General features: G+C 40.3%; 1 protein-coding gene across 8 annotated transcripts; it reads right to left on the bottom strand.

Annotated features, from left to right (window-relative positions):
- Window positions 1-1,635: 1,635 nt before the first annotated feature.
- On the bottom strand, window positions 1,636-18,925 carry RXYLT1 (ribitol xylosyltransferase 1). 8 transcript variants are annotated; one of them, XR_015706776.1, is made up of 8 exons: window positions 18,678-18,925; window positions 18,005-18,175; window positions 16,885-16,987; window positions 10,756-11,070; window positions 8,411-8,581; window positions 6,087-7,318; window positions 2,724-2,905; window positions 1,636-1,902 (listed from the first exon to the last, which is right to left on the bottom strand). XR_015706776.1 is itself a non-coding variant. In XM_087767167.1 (6 exons), the coding sequence occupies exons 1-6, from the start codon at window positions 18,820-18,822 to the stop codon at window positions 6,901-6,903; spliced, it is 1,230 nt and encodes a 409-aa protein (XP_087623293.1). In that variant the 5' UTR covers window positions 18,823-18,925; the 3' UTR covers window positions 2,914-6,900. The 8 variants fall into 8 exon arrangements, 4 of the variants coding, with proteins under 4 accessions (XP_087623293.1, XP_087623294.1, XP_087623295.1 ...); XR_015706779.1 differs by lacking the exon at window positions 2,724-2,905 and having other exon boundaries at window positions 6,452-7,318; XR_015706777.1 differs by lacking the exons at window positions 1,636-1,902; window positions 2,724-2,905 and having other exon boundaries at window positions 2,915-6,245; window positions 6,342-7,318.
- Window positions 18,926-22,282: the final 3,357 nt, after the last annotated feature.

Raw genomic sequence — 22,282 nt, 5'->3', positions numbered from 1 at the left:
AAACAATCATGATGATAGTCTGCAATCATCAGCAAAGGGTTGCATTGACAGAGACTGATAAATCACTGCTAAATTAATAAACCAAACCTTCCAGCAATAAGGAATATGCAATGAAAGACTGCATATCAGAGAGCACACCTCACTGGCTGCCTTAAATCAATGCTAGCATTTGAAGGAAGTGTGAAGCACCATTTAAATTCCTACGGCGATTAATCAGTACATTCCATTTCCCCTTAGGGGAACAGAGCTGTCCTTAATTCTGCGTTTCCGTATTCGGAGAGAACGAATATGGAGATCCAGATTCAAAGAGAATCCATGAGCTGAAGTCCACTGGGCTGTCTTTGTGGAAATTAAGAGTAACTCTCTTGAAATCAAACTGCCTACTTTCCACATATCCAATGGTAGCAGACAACAGAATATTATTAAAAAAATTATATAGTTTCCGATACAGTTCTTTTTGTCTAAGGATATAAAGAAATCTTTGTGCTACACCTGAAGTAGCAATTGCCTAATTTATGTAACTCGCAAACAAAGTAATAAGGCTATCAAAATCTACCACGTATTTTATCTTGAAGTTTAGTTCAGTTACTAAATTTGCTCAGGACTATTATAGTAGTCTAAATTTCAGTGAAATAGCACCTTTCCTAATATATGCATGGTTTCGCACAGGTTGATGAATAAAAGGCTGTTAAATAGCGATACAATCCTGTCCTGAATATGGGACATCTTCAAATTCATCTTGGAGTATTGCTACTCCTGTAAAACTCCTTAACATCAAGCAAGGTCCAAACATTGCTGCTGTGTTCCACCATTACATGGTAGATCTCACTGTTCAAACAGTTTAATTGATTCTAGCGTAGTGTGATTTTGATGAAATGCCATTCAACAGAAAACATAATTAGTATGAGAAAGAGAAAACAGAAGTGAAAAAGAAGAGAAAAAAAATCAGGTTTTGTGCTAAAGCCTGCCAGAGATTATTTCTTTGGGTCTTTTGAGCTTCTTCAGACAGTGACGGCCTACTCTTGTCTTCTATAGCATAGGACTGTTTTCATGTCTTATACAAAATTTCAAGATTTGTTTATTATTCCCAGCTTTCCACCATGACAAAGGAAACCTTTGGTTTTTTCTTCCCCCCATGAAAAGTAGGAGCAAAGACATTCAACACAGAACTTCCCCGTGGTCATGTTTCCGAAACGGCACCTGGGCAGTGGCGGTGGCAGCGTCCCTGCTCTGCCCAACCCGGACCAAAGGCTTAAACCTCGGTATCTCACGTCCCAGAGTATTTTGTACATTAGCATCTAGCACCGTGGTAGCCTCATTGCTGACATGGGTTGGCACAAATACTAAAAAGCAGTAAATAAGCAGCCACAGAGAAAGATGTTTCAGCATCTCCTATGTAAATATTACTTAGGGTGGACCTCTGCCCATGGCCAGGGACTACCCTTATTCTTCAGAAAAGAACTCCATCGCAGAGAGAAAAACATGAAAGGAAAGAAATGACTTCTGTAGAAACCTTGCATTTTGGGCCCTGAACAAAACTCCTTTGTTATAGCAAACTTCAAAATATGACATTTAACAGATTTATGCTGTTTGAATAACTTCATCTGAAAGAATCAGGCTAATTTCAGTCATTCAGAGATTCATTGTTCTTTATTTGTGGCCGCCTGCACAACTTGCTGTCTTTCAATGGGCTGTGTCTTCATCTGGATCTCAGCAAATGACTCATTTCTGTTTGATGCATTTATTTTGCATCTCATATCTTCTGAAAACACACATTTAATGGAAACCATGTATAATACTTTAGTTCTGTTCTGTTTGTTTTAAAGATGCAGCTCAAGCTACAAATGAGGTATTCCTGAAGATGAAAGAAATGAAGACCATAGGAAGGGGGAGTGCCGTCACCTGCAAACCAGAAATTTTGCATTGTCAGATGGGACCGTACAGAATATCAACTAGGAAGCAATTTGAGGATACTTACCTAAAACTGCCCTTCTATGATTAAGCTGGTGTAAGACTGGCTGAGAGAATGAGGCGTGTTATTTCATGGCATGCTTGACAAAACACATCTGTGTTGTGGGACTACGGATCAGAGATATCTTGTATGCTAGTATAGCAGCGTTCACCAAGTTGCACTCGGGTCCCAAGGGTGTTCAAAGAAAATGTGAATAGAAAAGCATGTGCTGCCAGGGCACTCAACACAATTAGGAGATGAGATGTTACCATACAAATACCTGGCTGCGTGGCCAGCCTCTCAAAACTGGACAGTCGCTTTTGGATACTGAACTAGAGCAATCTTAAAAGGTTCTTGATTTTCAAAACGTGTAGCAGTTTCCTCTGAAGACTGAGGCCTCTTTAGGGGATGCTGAACCAGAGACACTTAAAATACTAGCCACGCTGAAACACCAGACACTAGGGGACTACTGTTACACAGCCTGTTTTGAAACTTTGCATCACCGTTTTACTGCCGTGTAGTTACAGTTCTCAGCTGCATTTTCTCTTACACACTTTGAATGAAATACATCAGAAATGTACATAGGCATTAATCTTTTTCAGATTAGCATTCCTCTTGGCCCTCGGATTTCAACTCTAGTGCCTTTTCAGCTTTTATGTTCTTTAAAACTACAGGCACATGGAGAGATTTTAACACTCAAAGGAGTTGTCCATGCTCAGATTAGTAGTAAAGACATGAAGAGTATTTATATTGACAAGATAAAAATACATACCCACTTACTGGTTTTTATTGTTCAGGAGATACTGAAGAAATCCTGGAATTTGATCCACCCAAAGAGTTTAAGTATCAATCAGTAATGTGACCTTTTGTAAGCAGTTTCCCTATCAAGAGGATTATCGGTCATGATTTATGGACTGGTGATTAGTAAGAAATCCATGCAATTCTTTGTGTAAGCTGCTGGGATGAGAAGAAGAGTTCAGAACTGTTGTCACTTTTGCTGCACAGCATGGTTTTTATAGCACCACTTCGGAGTGATCCCAGAAGGGCTTATTGTACAAACTATTTAACTTATCTTTGCGGACACAGAAGGCAAAAAAAAAAACCCAACACAAGCTCCTGGGATCCAATGTAAACAGTACGTCATCCTTTCAGGCACATTTTCAACAGGTCAGCTTTTTTTTTTTGGCTGATTCATCAAACCCTTTGTGTAGGATTCACAGCACTACATAAACATTAAACTCCTTAGCTACTGGAAAATGGCAGTCCCAACATGCCTTATGGTAGCCATTTTCTTGGAAGCAACAGTTTCTTAGGGCATGGTTGGAACTGCATTTGAAATACTTTCGTCTCTCCCAACGTCAGTCTTTATGAACACGCCAAAGTAAGCATAATCTTGTTCAACTGTCATTCATTTCTCCCATCCCAGCAGGAAGAATTCCTGGAAATGTTTTAGGACGCTAGAGCATGGAACCTGCTTCTGAGTTTGCCCAGCTTTTAGAGGTTATTACTAACATGCAAGGTTTGCCAAGAAGCAACAGCACTTTATTTCTGTGGTTTTGCAAGTGTTTTGGTGAGGGCAATAAGCCAAGAGAGAATCCGGTGATCCCAGCACATACCGATCCTAATCCATACTTAATAATTGCTGTAAGAAAGGCTTCTACAAAACTCTTAGTTGTATCATTCCTTGTATGACTTTCAGTCATGGAAAGACTGTATCTAAAAATACCAGAAAACCTAACTATTGAAATACACTATCATAACTTAAATGTCCAAGAACGGTAAGCAACCGGCAGCCGGATCCTTTGCAAGCCACTTCCTCATCTACCGGATTACCAACAGTTATACAGACTGGTTACGTGTCTTTGGAAACATACTGCTCGCTAGAAACCAACCTTTTAAACGGTTTACACCATGTGTTCACAGCCACTCTTAATGCGTTCAGAATTATGTAGGAGAGACAGAGTTACACTAAATTGTGAGAAGCTACATCTGTTTCTTCTTATAGCAAGGCAATCCAGCTTAATTTGTGAAGTCTTCATCAGCAGGAAATACCTCTGATAACGAAACTGGCGGAGTTATATATTCAGCATACAAATCTAAGTGTGATGCAAAACACTGCATAATTAGCAATCTGCGTAACAGTTGATGTTACAATTGGCTTTCTTGACTCAAGACAGGCTTGGTTCTGTGCAGAATTCCCTCTCCGACGGAGACAGCATGTGCGGTTGTAAGAGGCCTCAAGTCCTTGTTTCGTGCTCTGGAAAGCCGTACTTCACCACCCCAGTCTTGAACCAGAGGGCTAACTGCAAAAACAGAGCATCCATCCTCCTCTCAGTATTGAACAACTGAATTGGTTCTTCATCTTCTCACTGACAGTAGATACTATCTTCTCCTGCCTGGACGTGTCATGCAGGGGATAAACTATCATCTTTTTTGCCAGTGGCTTAGCTGCTTCTCTTCTTTTAAACCAGTTTCCTCTACCACTGATAAGCTGATTTCCTGCACCCCTCACTGTCTTTCTTCCCTCGGTCTCATCCTTTTTTTGCCAACGTCGCTTTTATTGTCTTGCTCATCTCTGGATCCAAATAGGACAGAGATTTGACAATGTCTCCAAATGAGAAAAGATTAGGAAGTAGAAACAGGAGAACTACACTGTCTGCCACAAGTTGGGACAGTGGAATAAGGGAATAATTAAAATACTAGCAACCTGCCTAATGTGTTAGGAACCCTCCCTTGGCTTCAAGATGTTTTGCTTTCTTTGCTCCATTAGCACTGGAAATAGAACACAAGAAAAAACTCCTAGTGCTAATTCGTGTTGGACTGAAGCAGGTGAATTTGCAGTGTCACGAATTGGTTAGATGTAGATAAAATGCAAATTACTTCCCTTTGAACTCCAAGAGCAGGCAAGCAGCTGCAATGTGAAATTCTGATAAAACTTTGGTGCATGTCTTGGCCGGCCTTAAGATATAACTGCCACATGAGTTTGGAAATAAACTCACAATGACTTAGAAATGAACACATGAATACCAGCACGCTCCTTCTACTTGATGACAAAGTAACACACTGAACTGTTTTTCAGGCTTCAACTTGCATACCATTAGAATTTTTTAGGAGCTGCAGCCTCTTTTTTAAGAATCTAGGCTGACTGGTAAAGACTTCTTAGGTGTTTTTTGCAGTTCCTTGAAATCCTGCAGGAGTGCCGAGGGAATCTGCTGACTACAGGTTGAAAAACGCTGCTCTAGATCATTGCTCCGCAGTTTTGTAGCTTGTGGAGAAAGAAAGATTCTACTAGATAGAAATTACAGCAACGACACTACACTACTGCAGATACTCAAGCTTCCTCTAACCCTCTAAGTGCTGTGTATTACTGTGCAGATGGCTACCTCAGATCCTCAGTATGGAAATTTATGGTAAATTTGGTCTAACAACGTCGACCTCTAAGCAGGGCTCATCAGCTCCATGCTGAATTGTGATAGCTGTACTTGTAGTCTCAGCTGAATGGAGTACATTTGCATTGCATTGCAACAGCACGATGCTTCAGATAAAATGGGTGGATAGTCACAGGAAACTCATGTCAGACACATAATTCGGATTATTTGGAGCAGATTATATGCAAGCTCCTAAAAATCCAGGTCTTCTAAAACATATCTAGAGCAGCCACCCTGAATATCACCCACTGTTAGCAAACTAAAACACAATGTTTTTACATGTTTTGGGTTTGTTTGTTTTTTTGGGGGGTGGTGGGTTTTTTTTTTGTTGTTTTTTCACAGAAGGGATGCAAGAAAACAGAAAAAAACCACAGAAGTGCTCTTGCATGATACATATTCCAGAACTAGATAGTATCATTACACAAATGAATATCACTGAAGCAGTACAGTTGCACTGGCTTTTGAATTCCTACATGAGAATGAACCCATACGGCATGCTGATACTTAAAGACAGAAAACTGACACCACCTTCAGTATGCCAACGTTGTGTACGCAGTAACACTGCTCAGCCGAACACACTGAAGATAATAGCGCACTCACTCATTTCTGATGTACAAAAAGAGTAACAGATCCCTTCGGTTACATTTAATAAAAACCGTTGAAACTGTTTGTTGTACATGTAGTACCATAAACACGCAGTATTATACCTCTGCCATCTTTTGGAGTTGACAAGTTTCAGCAGATTTTGAGAAATCAGATAAGCTACAAGCAAATTCGTGTTTAAGGTCCGGTGTTCAGAATATGCAGCTGTAACTGCAAGTAATGAATGCTCCCACAGCAGAACTTCAGAAAAATATGTCCCAAGACTAAAGGGAAAGGAAAGAAAGCAATTTTGATATCTGAAATTAAAGAGGAAATATATTATTATGACATATTTCTAAGAAAGAGTTCTCTATTTTTACCTTGAAATACAAATTTTTATTCCACAGTGTTTAATTAGCTTCATGGACACCTTCTTGGAAATGAAATGTCGATCAAGTAAACAGTTCACATTTTCAAAACAAGCACTTACCAGGATATATCTTAATGATTGTGCTAAACCTGGCAATCTTGCTATGATCATACTTTTCTTCTTTAGTCTACATAATAAATTACCCTGTAGCATACAGCTTTCATTCTTCTCTTTTCTTCAAACACAACTGTTGTACTCATGTTGGATTTTAACAAGTTCACATGCTCAAAGATATTCTCCTAAGAAAAAATTTAGCAGGTCACACACCAACACAGAAATTGTAAAAACAGTAATAAAATTGTTGTCATCCTTGCAGACTACCATGCTGCTAAGTCAACAACCTCTCTGAAAATTGTTAAGGATGGAGGGCCAAACGTAGCTCTTGGTCAAGCTGGTGCAATTCTGTTGACTTCAAAAGGAATGCATCTGCCCTGTGAGATTTCTTTTGTGTAAATCTTCCTTGGAAGGTTAATGGAAATTAAGCTTTCAATCTACTCAAAAGGAATAACTTATCCTTTATCACTAGGCAAAAATGATTTTTCCAAAGTACTAATGAATTTCTGTCTCATCCATGCTTTGAAGTTTCGATACCATTCTATAAGCTTCTTCCTCCTTTGAATCTTTTCTTGTAAGCTCATTTTTTTTTCTTTCTCTAGAACAGCAGGAAGCTCTTTCCAGCTTTTAATAAAGATAAATGGAGCTCCCATGGTTTTTAATAATTGTAATGGAGCACTGTGGTACATTGATGAATTTCCGCAATCACCCGGTGTCATTACATCTTCTATAACAGGCAGAGATCCATAAGAACAAGCTTCATAAATTCTATAGCATTCTGTATTTATTCCCACTGGGCACAATGTCAAATCACTCTGCAGCAAGGCATCTTGATAGTTTTTGAAACTTTCATTTGTTTCTTGAGGCTGCCACCTAGGAAAGTAAAGGGGTTGAAAATTAACATTTTTCCCAGAGGCACTGCAATGAAAAAACAGATATGCTTTAATTTCAATGATTTATAAAACTGGAAATGCTGTCAATGTAAAAATTCTATATTACACACACAACCAACAGGCTTTTACTTTTAGTCTTAACTATTCTTAAAGAGTCTTCTAAAAATTTATTGAAAATGTCACTGTTAAAAATAGACTGTAACACTTTTTAGATATAGTCCTTTTAGGAAATTATTAACACTTAGAAGTGTAAGAGGCAAATTGAAACGCCATTTTAAATCTTCTGCATGATCTGGATGACGCATATGTCAATTTACTTCACAGCAGAGTTCAGAAAGAGACATACAGGGAGACACTCGATGGAGCTTTTAATGAATTTTTTTGGCCTCAAATACTTTAAATCAGTAGAGGTTTGCTCTTCAAAAGCTAGGATGCAAAGCAATCCGTTAACCTGAATCCATCTGCCTGCAGTGCCTCAGAACGTCTGTGAGATAAGAGTTTATGTCACAGATACAATCCATCTCCTGAGATTCTTCATCAGGGTAGCTGAGGTCTTCCTAAGCACTGCTGTGCCTGCTATCAAACATTTTACAGGTGTTGCTTGGCAAAATTAAATACAATCAGAACCCTATTCCTGTTAGCCAAAAGATCTGTTCTACCTACTTGAAATAAAAAAGAGCCATGCCATACAGATTAAATCCACTCTCTTATATGGGACACAACAAAATATAGCTGTCTTTTTCTTCTAGTAAGACATTAATGCACACAAGGTGCAAGACAAACATTTCTTCTCCCACCATAATCAAATGTATACAAGAAAAAAAAAGATGGTCTTTATATGTAGTGTACATAGGAGATTTTTCTATGTATTTAAAAATACGCTTTATGTAAAATACAGCAACAGAAAGGCCCTTGCATTATGAAGACCTATATAGTCTTGGCAATGTTCTTTCTTTTAATGATGACTGGTTACTTTTACTTGTACTATTTTTTAACACTCAGGAAAGGATTGGTAATAATGAACTACACAAAAGAAGTCCGAATATTTTCACAAAGTAAATCAAAGTCTTACTGTTCTCTGGCTGCAATCCAGCAAAGTTTGTCAAGCCCATCCTGCTTCAGAATTTCCATTAGGGTTTCCCTGGAGGAGTTCTTATAAACTGTTCCTAAGAAATTACATAGATATGATCTTGGATCATGTAGCATTGACCAGCTGGGTTCTACAACTGGAAAATTCCTGTAGCTGTAAAAACAATGTTTACATTAGATAATGATATGTTTTATGTCAAAGAAAAAATATTTTGCACCATTTCACCTTTACAGCAGCAGATTCTAAGACTAAAACCACCCCTTTGTTCCCAATCCATATCTATAACCACAGACAGACCCACAAGCAAACCAGTGCAAATCCTGTCCTGAAAGTTGGTCTTTATTCCCTTTGTCCCCACCACTCTCTTCAGAGATATTCCAGAATACTTATGTCTTCTTTTGACATCAGAGATACTATGTCTGCATGTCACAAAAATGTCCTTGAGAAACATGCTTCCTCAAAAGCAGTTGTTCCTGATGCAACCACTAGTTTTGATGGAAATGGCCAGGTTAATGGTAACTATGGAGTTTATGTCTCAGCTACCTTCATCTCTGGGCATGCTTATCAACTGAAAATACCACTGGTAACCTCTCAAAGGAAAATGTCTCTTTGATCTGGGTGGACTTCATTGATCTAATCTTTTGGCTACTAAATAGCTTGTTGTACAAGCTATTTAACTTGTCTTTTTGGACTCAACAAACCCAGTGCAAAATCCTGGGATCCAATGTGAACTGTATGCCATCCTTTTAGACGTGTTTTCACCACATCAGGCATTTTTATTTTTTTGACTGATTCCTCAAATCTTACATCACTTGTTTTGGTCAGAATGACAGCTAGTGAAACACGGCTTCAGCTGAAGAGCTGGCACTAACTTTTTTCATGACATAAAGTTAATATTTTTTCTGGAACAGATGAATGTTAAAAAAGTTTCTGCTCCTTTGCATTCTGAAATTAAGACACATATTCCTTCTAATGTTATTATTTTTGAGAGATCACTGTTCTACTTCCCCTGTTGTTTCTTTTTTTGTAAGAAAAACTATACCCTTGATCCCAGTTCTTTACTGGTTTCAAAGGTAGTCTCTACTTTATTTCACAATGATTTCGTCACTGCTATTAATGGTTCTCTGAAGACATATTCACTTTCTTCACCTTCCAAATTTTGATAGAACAGTCCTTTCCTAGTTCTACTATGTCATTAAAACTAATTTACTTTCAGAAAACCATTTTTTCTTCATGCCAAATATTTTTGCAGTATTCTACATCTTTACTTTCCCTCTTCACTGGGAAAATTTGGTACATTTGCATACCTTTAACCACAATTTTTACAACTGTTGGTGTGCAAGGGCTGCAAAACCCCATTCTGATACCTGACCCATCTTTCTCCACCCAGCTTTGCACCCCACTTTACTGTTGTAACTGTTGTTGCTTGCTATTACCTGTCTCCTTAGTCCTGGCATCTCAAAAACTCAACTTCTTTTTGCTTTGAAACTTCCAATGCCATCAATTCTCTGACACCATCAAGAATCCAAATTTAGTGGATTTCAAGGACACTATGAGCAAGTTCAAGCTATGTATAAAAACTCCATACAATGTATAAAAACTCCATACAGTTTGCCAATTGGCTCAGTACAGGATATTGAATTCAAATTCAACACAAGATATGAAAATAATTCTGTATTCTTTTCATCTTACATTACCATGAGAGGTAGCTAAAACACCATTAACTCTGTTAATAAGGAGTAAGCTGGAAAAAAATGCATCTAGCTGAACCAAACCTCTATCTACTCCATATAAATAGTTCGAGCAGTAAATACAACAAAACCATTTTTGTGAGTAAGCAGTTAAGCTAGACTACATTACTGTGATACTGTAGTATACTAATTCCAAACGTGAGGCATACAGTTTCCTTTTGAGAGCCACAACAGAGGTTAAGAAAAAGTACCACCAATACCATCCCTTTCCTTTCCTAAACAAGCAGTAGTTGGAACCTAATTACATAAATATCTTCTAAATTCCCATCAGAACTTATGATAAATCTCAAGAGCAAATCTACTGAAGAAAAAATAAACAGACAACCCCACCCGACACAGGTTCATTTTTTTAAAGCTCCCTAAATCCTACCATTCTTTTCCACTGTTATCATTTTTATTGCTAAATGAAATTTCCGAAGATTCCAACGCTTGATTTCAAAAATCATGAACAGGATCATGTTCTACAATTTACTTACTATAATTGTTTTGGGTATCAGCAGTAACATTCAGATGTATTTTCCATGCCTCATGCATAACAATTAAGTTTCAATTGTAATTTGTGTCTATAGCACTTACGTAGCTACTCCTAAAGGCCACTGGAAAATATCTTCTTCATTTACCAACGCATAGTCGTAAGTAACAAAGAGTAGATTTACAAATCCTCCATGCCTTTTCAGGTATGGTTGAATCCATTCATTGTTGCACTGCTCATTTCCAAGCAGCACAACCACGACATGCTGTATTTTGTGCGTCTGAATTAATGTTTGTGCGTAATGCAACCACTGCGTGGCGTAAGCGATCTTTGCTTTTTCTCTTCCATTCAGAACTAGCACAACATTTTCAGCTTCAACTGAGAAGTAGCCAGGAACTACAGATGGACCAGTGATGAAGCTGTGAAAACCAAAATACAAACAGTAAACACCCTTAAGATAAATTATTGACCTTAATCCTCTAAACATCCTTACTACACAGTCGGTACTCCAGAGATATTTCTTTTTCTTTCAATAAAGTAAATGCAATATACTGCAAAGTAGCTGTGCAACTGTAACCATTTCTGTTGTTAATATCTACAGCTGTAACACAGGAATACAGCTGTCGTCATCTTTGCTCAGGAAAAAGGAGATTTAGACTTAAATGAAAATAAGATATTTTATCAATAAATCAGAACTACTACCATATTCAAACATCAAAATGTGGGCAAACCAGTCAACTTTAAAAGAAGGATGTGCTTTGGTGTTCACTAAAGGTCAAACTTTTTATTAATTCCAGTAATAACCAATGCATATAGTAAAAGAAGAAAAGAGAGGCCCTCCCAAAAATCTGCAAGAGTATACTAAACCGGGTATCATTACGAGGGACAACTGGCTGGTCTGGCATACTACTGTTCTCTGTAGTTTTGGTTAAGACCTCATCTGATACTGAGTAGAATCTATAACATAAGAGGTATGTATCTAAACGTAAACTTAAGTTGCTTGTGTGACCCAGGTCAAACTTGAGGCTTTGATACAAGCTAGTTAGCAGAAACATTTTAGGTAGAAAATTGCACTTCTAGATCTTGCACAATGTATTTATTTAACAGAGGAATTTCAATCATGTAGCAAAATCATTACATCACTGATCATTTACAGGTATCTGACAACACCCATTTATGAACTGCAGTGAAGCTAACCAGTGTTTGCCAGCTCCTGCTCTTCAGTTAACTGCTGCATTAACAGACTATTGACTGAACTCAAAAGATTAGTGATTACATAGCTTGGGAAAGAGTGGAAGGGAAAAAAACTGACAATTTTTTTTTTCAGGAGTCAATGAAATGCTAATTTTCTATGCCTTCTGCATTACTGCGGTTTTTCAGCTACCAGCTAAACTTAATTTAGAATGAGCATGAGTTTTAACTCATGAAGTGCTGAGACTGACAGCTAGTTTCAGTTCAAGTGTGCCTCATGAGGAAAAGAAAATTCACAGCAAAAGCTGTAAAAACTACTCCAGTGAGGGTATCTGAAGCAGACTGACCTTAGGCAAGCATATTCTAAGCCTGAGTTCAGCTGCCACGCTGCTGGCTCAGTGGAAGTGGCGTATTTCGGAGCCAAGCTTCATGAGACTCATGATTTGGAATCCAGATTTTTAATAGATTGAATGTAAATCAGGTAAAGACTTAAATCCAAAGTTTAACAGACAATGAGAAAAGATCACTGGGATTCATAAGAGAGAACACCTTGAGCATCAGAATGCCTAAACAGTGAACAGGATACGTAGTTGATCCAATGATCACCTTGTAAAAAGAGACCTGGGGAAAAAGGGTTTTCTCTATGGACACAGTACTGTGAGGCTATCAACTTTACAGGAACAACAGGATGCACAGATGGGGAAGCAATGACCTGTGTGTAGGAAAATATGAAGCTTAACAGCATAGAACTACAGTGGGGAAAAAAGAAACACTATGGAAATCCCATACTTGAATAACAAAACCACAGTGCTAAGGTTGTACTATTAACTCCCAGTCTGAATACAATAGGCATTGGGAAATGTAAGGGAGACCACAGAAGCCGCAAAATTAAGACAGTAGTATTAAGAGATTTTCACTACTCACATTCAGGCCAGATCAATGCCTCATCAGGACGACATGTGGAGATTACATTTTTGGACTCAATAAATTACTTCCTTCCTATAAAATCCTTAGTTTTCCCTACTAGTCTTAGAATCCATAGAAAAAGATGCTATTCCAGACTGGATCTTCCAGACCTAATTCCAAAGGTGTTCGTCAGACAGCTACTCTGGAATAGCAATATGATGAAGTTTAACGTTGCAGCAGGAGAGAACATACCAAATACATCCAGCATATAGATACTCGATATGCAATAAAGGAATTACTTAAAAATGAGACAATAAAGAAAAGAATTCTGAAAGGACTAGCCCAAGTAACAAGAAGCTTGCAAGCAGCTTGTAGGCTGTTCAAAAACACTGTGTAAGAAGCCCAGGCACGCTGTGTGCCTCAACCTAAATAGGAAACAACACAACCCCCCCAAACCCATATGGCTTAATAGAAAAGTTAGGGAGGCTGTCAAAGGGCACAGGTCAGCATTGAAAACAACAAAAAGCTTGTCCAAACAAGGAGGACAGCAAAGCTCACAAAATGCTGATGAAATGCAAACAGAAAATTAAGGCTAAAAAGTAATTTGAAAAGCACCTTGTAAAAGGATGTTCTGGCTGATAGGTAAAGGTTCTTTAAATATATTAAAACCAAAATATATAGAAAATATACCAAAAAGACAACTACAGAACTGAAGAGACTACTTGATAACAACAGTTTAAAAATGGTTTAAAAAGCGACGACAAAGGCATAGCAGAGAAGATTCTCACAGGTAACTCGTTCTCTTCAGCAAGAAATACAAGGTGAAACACCACAAGCGTTATACCAAATGGAGAATTTGGACCTGGGTGGCATTCCCTTGAGAGCTCTCAAGGAACGCAAATACGAAAATTGCAGACCTGCTGGCAAAGGTATGCAGCTGTCATTACGAAGTGACACTATGCCTGATGAGAAGGGGTCTGTCAGTATCACTCCCATCAACAAAAACAATTTGAGAGGACGCTGGAGCAGAGAAGTATGACTTCCCTCTCTGGAAGAGTCTATAATAAATAGTAAGATCACTGGCTCTTATCAAAAGGTATGATCACTGATCACATATGTGGATAAACACTGCTGGAAATGAGTAATCCTGTCTCACTGATCTGACGAAGATCTATGAGTGTGTCAATAAGAATACAGGTAAAGGGGATCCAGTAGACATAGTGTATTTGGATTTTCAAAAAGGCTATTAAGGAAACTAAATTGCCATGAGCTATCCTTCGTGGAATCCTTTGGCAGGTAAAGAAACCTTTGCTGGTTAACTTTGTTGACCCATATGCTTTCATCCTGGCATGAATCAAGATGGTTGCAATTTGCACAAGGAGGACAGGAGAATGTGACTGAAGAACTGCTCAGCAACTGGGGCTAACAGGGACTGGGGGAAGGCAGCACCTCAAGTTAGAACAGAGAGGGCGTGACTCTCAGTGGAACAGAAGTTCAGGAATGCTCTTACTTAAGGATAAGAGATAAGAAGTTTGGCACTCCCTGCTCTACAACATCCTCCTAGATGACAGGAGAGAAGGATGTGAATTGCTTCAGGCCAAGGGAAGTGCTAAACCCTGCTCTCCTACTTCTTGTATGAATGTGCCAACTTGTCACTAAAATCCACAGCTATGCAGTTCCTTCTCCACCCGTGTCTTTAAACAAACGTCCCTGCGTTTCATGTAGAAGTTGATACTTTTAGTATACTTTAGGCAACTCTTTTGGTAAAAATGTGAAGCCATCAAAATCTATAATAAATATGTGTATTCTCCACCATAAATATACAAAATGGGCTTATTCATGCAACTGTGTTCACATGATATTTTGGCATTTTTGTGTCTTTAGGTTTGATATTCTTTAAAAACATTCATGAGAGCTCTACGTTTTAACAATCATTAGACTTACCGCAAAAAACTGCACTGCAGCACATATTCTCCAAATATGTCACCTCAGCTAGTTCCCTCTAGCCTCATCTAGTAATCAAATGGAGATAATTTACCTCAGCCAGGCAATAAATAAGTCAACAATTCTAGCAAATCTTATAACCAGTGAGCAGCCAAAATCATGTACTAATTCTTCCTCACAAAAAAATACAAAATAACATTTCCAATTTGACTAAAAAGTAGAACTTCAGCTATCTAATTTCAGAATCCTAATCATTAAAATAACAGTTATATTTGCATATTTTCTATACTTTGCACAAGTTCCTACTAGCCTGTCAAATTTTAACATCTGTTATGTTGGTACCAAACTTAAACTTTATATTTTTATAGGGTCTAGCGTCCAAGTTGGTTAAAATAAAGACTCCGTTATCCCTGGTTCCTCTAAACATAACAAGAAGATATTTAAATGCTAGTATAGAAGTCTGTCTTTAAGAGATGCATACCCTAAGGAACCATGTGAGGTTATCATTCATCCGAAACAGGCACCCCAGGGAGAAAATAACCATAATCAGTCGACAGGCTCATTAAGTGCAGCAAATTATTTTCATATTATAAACATGAAAAGCAAGAGCTTGGAAAAAAATCCTCATGTCCATACCAAGAAGACAATCTATCTGGTAAAGTGTCATTGATTTCTATAGCTTCTGAGATTTTAATTCTGGAAACAAGAGTCTCTTCCCACCAAGATAACACTACAGGCACTGCTGCCTATTCAAAGAAAGTATTGTATCCTTTCTCCACATCCGTGAATGGAAAGCTCTATTGCTCTGTCAAGGAGGCTACCAAGATGCAGCAGCATCATTCATAGCTGATTCTCTCATCTTGTAGGATCAGGTTATATTTGCAGACAAGGAATACATCTATTTTTTTTAAAGAGTATATCATTTCATCTATTTCCTTAGATGTAAGACAGACTCTTTAATAATTGCTATGTTTAAATCAAGCCTAAGTGTCTTTCCAGAAAACATTTTTTAATCACTTATGAATGTGATGTAGGCATTACTGAAAAGATTCTATGGCCTGTACCATGTACACAGTCACTGATAAGCAATTCAAAGTGATAAAAAAACTTTTGTGATCACTCAAAAAAACCCCTTTCAATTCACAATCACATATTTACTTCAAACATTACCTGCAAATTTCAACTAGAACCCCCTGTCTTATTGTGCGAGGAAAAAACACGTTCCTGAAGCAACACGTTTTTCGGAAGTTAAATTCACTTAAGTGCGTCATTTATGCTTTTAAAGAAAACTTTTTTAACAGATGGGTCCTCATGCAAGTGACTAAATGATGCAGGAGAGCTACTACTGCAGGCTGGCAAACTGGCCAAATAGATGAAAAATCCTTCAGCTTTCACTGTATCCTTACAGAAACCCTTAAAAATGGTATTAAATAGAACCTAAGACAAAAGTTCTGTATCATTCACTAAATAATATAAAACGTTTGACAACAGTTTTAAAGCATGCATGATCACAGATCAAAATCCATTTTTAATGCAAACAATGCTTCAAGTGTCGTCTTCCTTTACATACAAGATTTTGTTTTGAAAATCAAGTAATTAACCAGATGCTAGGTCTCACAGATTGTTTTTGTTATAAATGCTATTTATGAATGAATGAGTGAAGTCCCTTTTCCCTGAATACAACAGAAACCAAATAGCAGGAGACACATTCTTGCCTCACAGCCCCAAGCTTCTTTCAGTCAACTGTTAGCTCCAAACCCCAGTTCTTAAGACTTTTCTCAGGGTTGTATTCTGCCCCCCCTCCTGAGGTCTCCTGGCTGCCTTCCCTCTCAGCATTTGTAAGTCTTCCCACGTTCCTTTCAAATACACAAATCTTCATAAAACAGCAGATGAAATTGCTCCCTAGTTTTCTATTTTTTAATAGTGACATGTTTGGGCTAGAATTTGCTAAGTTTATCAAGTACGTGTTTCCATGAATAAACATAACCGATCCTTGTGATAATTTTGAATGAGAAGTTGTGTGCATATTCTTCAGTTATCGAAACATAACATTAAAGTATTTGCAACTAATATTAAAATAACTGCAACTGTGAGATAGACAAAATAATGCACCTGTGCATCTTACCATGTTCCTTCCAATGCATCATTTGTTAAAGTTAACACAATTGAAGTCAACATCATGCAGCTAGTACCTGAAATATGTTTTTCCAGCTTTTTGGCTTCCTTCTCTCCACTGTGCAGTCACATCAGGTGGCTGAAGGTGCCCTCCGAAAATATGTTCCCAAAGGTAAAGACCTACATAAATGAAGACATGATGGTCAATTTGAATGAACGGATCTTGCCTACTCTGCACTCCCAGCAAATAAAAAGTATTTCTGGGAAATTAAAAAGCATAACGATGTAAGAACTTTGGTAAAAAATGTCAGAGCTTCCTATACAATATGGACATTGTTTCCCAAATTCTGTATTACTTGGAATTAGTTAAGATGAGTTTTTCACACATAGGGCCATTTAAAAAGATTCTTTAGCTGTCAAAATATCAGTAGATGAAGATGTACCACACTACCACGTATGTTAGCATCTCTTTCTGGTACACCTACCACTTAAAAACGAGCAAATATTAATCAGCATTTTAGCGACAGGCACAGTTCTCTTACACTTTTGTGAAACACATCAAATTTTTGTGATCGAATGCATCACTATACAATATACCAATGTGTTCTACAATGTTACATGAAAATTCAACTGACGCTGGAAATGTTACATGTTCAAAAAAGCTAAAAGAAGAACACTGATATGTCTTCAGCAGCAGTTAAAGAGCTTGAAAGGACCTTGGCCTCCAGTTTATGTAGAGACTTTGCCTTCTACAACAGAAGAATTTCCAAGATCATCAGTACCAGTAGTACTGAAGTACAGAAAATGCCTTATTTCCCACTGTGCGATGCTTTATTTCACAAAGTGTAAATATGACAAAAACAAATATTCTGTTACAGTCAAGTAAGAGGCCTGTCCTTGTGTTGTATTTTAAGCTAGATTGGATTCAAAAAGTAACTGGCTGACATTTGAACCATTTTCTTTGACAGATGTGAAAAACAGCCTTGAAAAGAACTGATACAAAGAAACTGGAGTCCAACTACTCTTATATTGGTATTAACATAATTTTGAGTAACAGCTACCGTTTCCTTAATGCTCTTCATGTACAGATATCCATATTAATCATATACATAAATTTCAGTCATTAAAAAAAAAGCAGAGAAAAGTGCTATATCAGAAAGGTTAAGTGATTAATAGACATCGATTACATCTGCTTACCAATTGCTGCTTTGCCCCAAATCTGTACTCTAAGACTGGTTTGCTCTAGGTGAGATCTTGCGTTTTTTATCATCTGAAGATTAGCTTCGTATCTCTGCTGAGAAGCAACCAGTTCATTTTTCTCGTCCCCTTCCCACGGATTCCACTCTTCATTTCCCAAAACAACATGATCTAAGAAACCCAAAAGCGTAATTTACATAAAAAGAACAGATTTGCAAGTTTAGACAACTGACGACTTCTCTTGAATTCGGAATGTCAAGCAGCACCCGACAACCCTCCCGCCGCCCCGGGCCGGGCACGCCGCCTCCCCCGGGCCCGCGGCCCGGTGCCTCACACGGCAGCGGGGAAATGGCCGCCGCCAGCGCAGGCCCGGCGCCGGCGGGGGGCCCTGGGCCTCGCTGGCCCTGCCCCCGGGCCCCGCCAGCCGCGGCGCTCCCGAGCAGAGGCGCCGGGAGGCGAAGCGCTGCCCTCGGCCCGGCCCAGGCTTTCCAGGCCGGGGACAGCAACTGGGGGAGGCGCGGCCGCTCCCCCACGCCGGGGGCGCCGAGGCCTCTCCGGCGCAGGCAGGAGCTGACAAACCGCGTCGGCCCCGCATCAGACCCGCCGCCCCCGGTCCCCGCGGGCTGCGCCGCCGGTCGCGGCCAGGCCGGCGCGGCCCCGCCGCCGCTCTCACCTCGCGGCCCGCGGCGGTCCCGGTGCGGCGGGCGGGGGACGGCCGGGCGGCGGGGCCGGAGGAAGACAGTGTAGGCCGCGTAGAGGGAGAAGAGGCCGTAAGCGACGATCAAGGCAGAGCACAGGCGCTTGCGAGCGCCCCGCATCCCGCCCGGTGCGGGCGGAGGCCCCGGCGGGGGGCGCCGTGAGGCGGCTGCGGCGCCGTGAGCCGCCCCGCTGGGGCGGGAGGGGCCTCCGCCCGCGGCCCTGGGCTTCGTCCCCTGGTGAAGAGGCTTAGGGCCGCCCGCACCGTGACCTGCCGCCGCCCCAGCAGCGCGCCCCCCCCCCCCCCCCCGCCCCGAGCAGGGCCGTTACAGCCCCCGGTGCACGGTGAATGCATGAAGCACTCGTCCCGTGGCGCCCGGAGCCGAGAGCTGAGGACTCCCGGCCTCGTCCTTCCACGCTCACGCTGGTGCGGAGTGTCCGGGCAGTGCCGGTGCCTTCCCGCCTGCGGCTGCCGCCCCAGCGGCTTTCGAGGACGCAGAATCGATATGCACTGAAGATGGGCTCAGGATCATCAAACGACTTCAAGCTGTTGAACGTACATAAATACACGTCGCCATTAGCATTCGATATACACGGTCCCAGCGTGGGCTGAAGGTCCTGGTTGTCCGTGCCCGGTGGTTCGGTGCCTCGGGGGCCGCAGGACGAAGGGTGGTCCTGACCCGCAGCCGCTTTGTGCGGGGAGCTGCGTGCTGGTGGTGTGTAACCAGGCTGTAAACGGATAGGTGAACAGTGCTGTCAAGTGGTGGGAATTTTATAGGGTAGGGAAAGCTGTGGACCAACGAAACTGAGTCATGTTACCTAGTTAGAGAAAGTGAGGGAGGATGTTTAGGTTACCCATGAGTCCTTTCTAAGGCTAGGTGTTCCAGCTTCTGTACAGCCTCTACCAGCCTGTTTTCAAACACCGTGATCCTAACGATAGCCGAAAGCACAGTGACCTTCACCTACCCTGAGAAGAGAGAGAGTCTAGTGCGGTATAGATTACAACACAGTGCACAACCCTGGAGCCTGCTCTGGATCTGAGCGTTTTTTTTTCTTGATCAATTTTTTTACCCATATGAACACTAAACTTTGCTCTAACCCTGACTCAAAATTTATTTGATGGACCTCTGCTTGCTCCAAACCAAAATGTAACTAGTTACCTTAGCAGGCCTTCTGAAATAGGCTTACTATCACCCCACTGCCAAATCCTAAATCTGATTTAATGACCTATACACTCCCCAAACTAGAAATCTAGCCTGATGACCCACAGTGGCAGCAATGAGTCCTTTATTCAGACATCCCTTTCTGATTGCCTGCATTAGCCCAACTCATCACTTTCTAACAGCCCAGATCTTAATCCTAAATGTAACCCTGATTTCGTAGAATCACAGAATCACAGAATGGCTTGGACTGGAAGAATTGGAAGGGACCTTTAAAGATGATCTAGTCCAACCCCCTGGCCATGGGCAGGGACATCTTTCACTATATCGGGTTGCTCAAAGCCCCGTCCAACCCAACCTTGAACGTTTCCAGGGATGGGGCATCCACAACTTCTAATGTACTAAGGCGGGGTGAGGGGGTGGACTTAACAGAATGCCTACATGAATTAGGATCTTAGAGGAGGAGCTTTGGCTAGGGACTGTAGGCGTAAGGCTTATAGGAACATACAACTGGAAGGAACCACCTTTACCATGGAGTTCCCTGAAATCATGGGAAACCATTCAGCAGATACAAAATTTAGGAAATGCCTGTACTTCGTAACACAGTGTCTGTGGGGGCCTGCAGAAGCCTAGCAAGTACTACTTCCTAGTACTCTATAACAAACTTCAGATATGTTGTAGAAGCCCAAAAGCCAAGTGATATGTCACAAGAAAGGAGGAGAGATCAACAGCATCAGTGATGTCTTAGACCTCTGTGCAAACAAGGTAATTATACCTTCTAGAGGACATTAAGAAGCAGACGTGTCCTACAGTGTAGAAGAGGGTGAAAGCCTAACGGTAGCAGCTAATGAGGCCTGGAAAAATCCTGAACCCAGATCTGGTAAATTAGGAGGCTTAGATTGTTTCTTAGCTCTGAGAGAGCTTGCTGTATGATCTTGTGACACATTATCTTCTCTCACGGTGCTCCAACTGATTCCTTGTAAAATGTTCATAACACTGAACTACTGGGAGTGTTATGAATCCTAGTTGATATAAAATAGTTGAAGTTTTCTTTGAATGACAGGTACTCAATAAAGACAGGAAGAGTTGTAACAAAAAAGGAGAATCTATTTAATAGCAAGGACTTTGAGCAGTAAACAGTTAAACATTACTAGTTCTTTATGTAATAAGGCATCCTAAATTAGGAGATACACAGGAAAGATGTGTCATCAGGTTCAATAACTGTGTTTAGAGATAGGAAAAAGAGCACAAAAGAGCACAGACATGTCAAGTACATTCAACAAATTCCTATTCTGTTCAAGAGTTCATTACAACAAATGAAAATTAACCTGGAGTTTCAAAATTAAGATTATGAGTGTGGCTGGAAGCCTGAACCAAAATACATTCTGCTATACGTCAGGTGATTTGAGTAAGCAGCTGTAAAATTAAGCTTTTTTGTCTATGAAAAGTAATTTTTTCTGTACATATTATTATAAAAACAAGAATTCCTGCTATTTGTTTTTACTACTTAGGACTGCCTTTATACCCTTCCAACAAAACCTCTGGTTAAATTCTGCAGCATTATTTGTCTTATCTTAGTCTCAGCTCATTGACTGTTGGGTTGGAATTGATTGACAGATGTCACTGGAAAGTTCTAGAAAACTGTTTTGACCAAAATGTAAGATATGCAGACCTGAGCAAGGTTTTAGGGCACAGCTAGGAGCGAAAGAAAGCATCAGTTAGACATCTGACATGGAATGAAGACAGTTGTTGCCAGAATCTCTGCAGAAAGGTTTTGGGGAATAATTACTGCTCTGTTCGTCCTGGTTTTGTTAATTAAGAAGTTTGCAGGGTTTCCTACTGCCACCTGCAGAATGTAATAGGCAGCTGCTGTTGCAATTTTTTTTCTACAAAAGCCCGAGTCTCCTGTTGGGCTGCACCATACAAAGTTGAATGAAAGGGAGAAGTCTGCAGGAGGCAATTAAAGAAAAGTAGCCAGAGAGAGGCCTCTCTTCTGGCAGCAGATCACAGCACCCATTCCTGGGCTTTGACAGAGGTTCTCCTCTGGATAGGCGTCTTGTGATGAGAGAGATAACGGCTCCTGCTCAATTAATGGAAATACTTCTTCACTCTGCTGGCTCTGGTTCGTACAGCCTGACATCATCCTTCAGGCAGAATCAGGCTTAGCTTAACTTCACTTCTGCCTGAAACTAATTACGGTGCCTGAACTGTGACCTCAAGGGGGTGATTGTGAGGCAGAGGGGTGATGGTCAGGGACTGCTGATAGTGGTGAAAAATTTATGGCAGTGACCTCTTTTTTTGGTACAGCTGGATCAATAACAGAGTGTCCACCTGTGGCCTTGTAGCTTCTTAGTTTAAATGAGGCAAGCCTCTTCCTGAGAAACTAATGCACTGCAGGAGCATCCAAGTAAAGTGTTTTTTT

This window comes from Nipponia nippon, unplaced genomic scaffold, assembly GCF_047370975.1.
Source record: "Nipponia nippon isolate SJK-2023a ecotype South Korea unplaced genomic scaffold, ASM4737097v1 scaffold_3, whole genome shotgun sequence".
Classification (NCBI taxonomy): domain Eukaryota; kingdom Metazoa; phylum Chordata; class Aves; order Pelecaniformes; family Threskiornithidae; genus Nipponia; species Nipponia nippon.
This window is presented reverse-complemented; position numbering and strand designations above follow the sequence as displayed.

Coding starts and splice junctions, on each gene's coding strand:
- RXYLT1 (XM_087767166.1), bottom strand. CDS start 18,822: ATGCGGGGCGCTCGCAAGCGCCTGTGCTCTGCCTTGATCGTCGCTTAC. Junction 8,582..10,755: donor TGGCCTTTAGGAGTAGCTAC/GTAAGTGCTATA, acceptor TTGTTTTTACAG/CTACAGGAATTTTCCAGTTG. Junction 7,319..8,410: donor TGGATTGCAGCCAGAGAACA/GTAAGACTTTGA, acceptor TTACTTTCCTAG/GTGGCAGCCTCAAGAAACAA.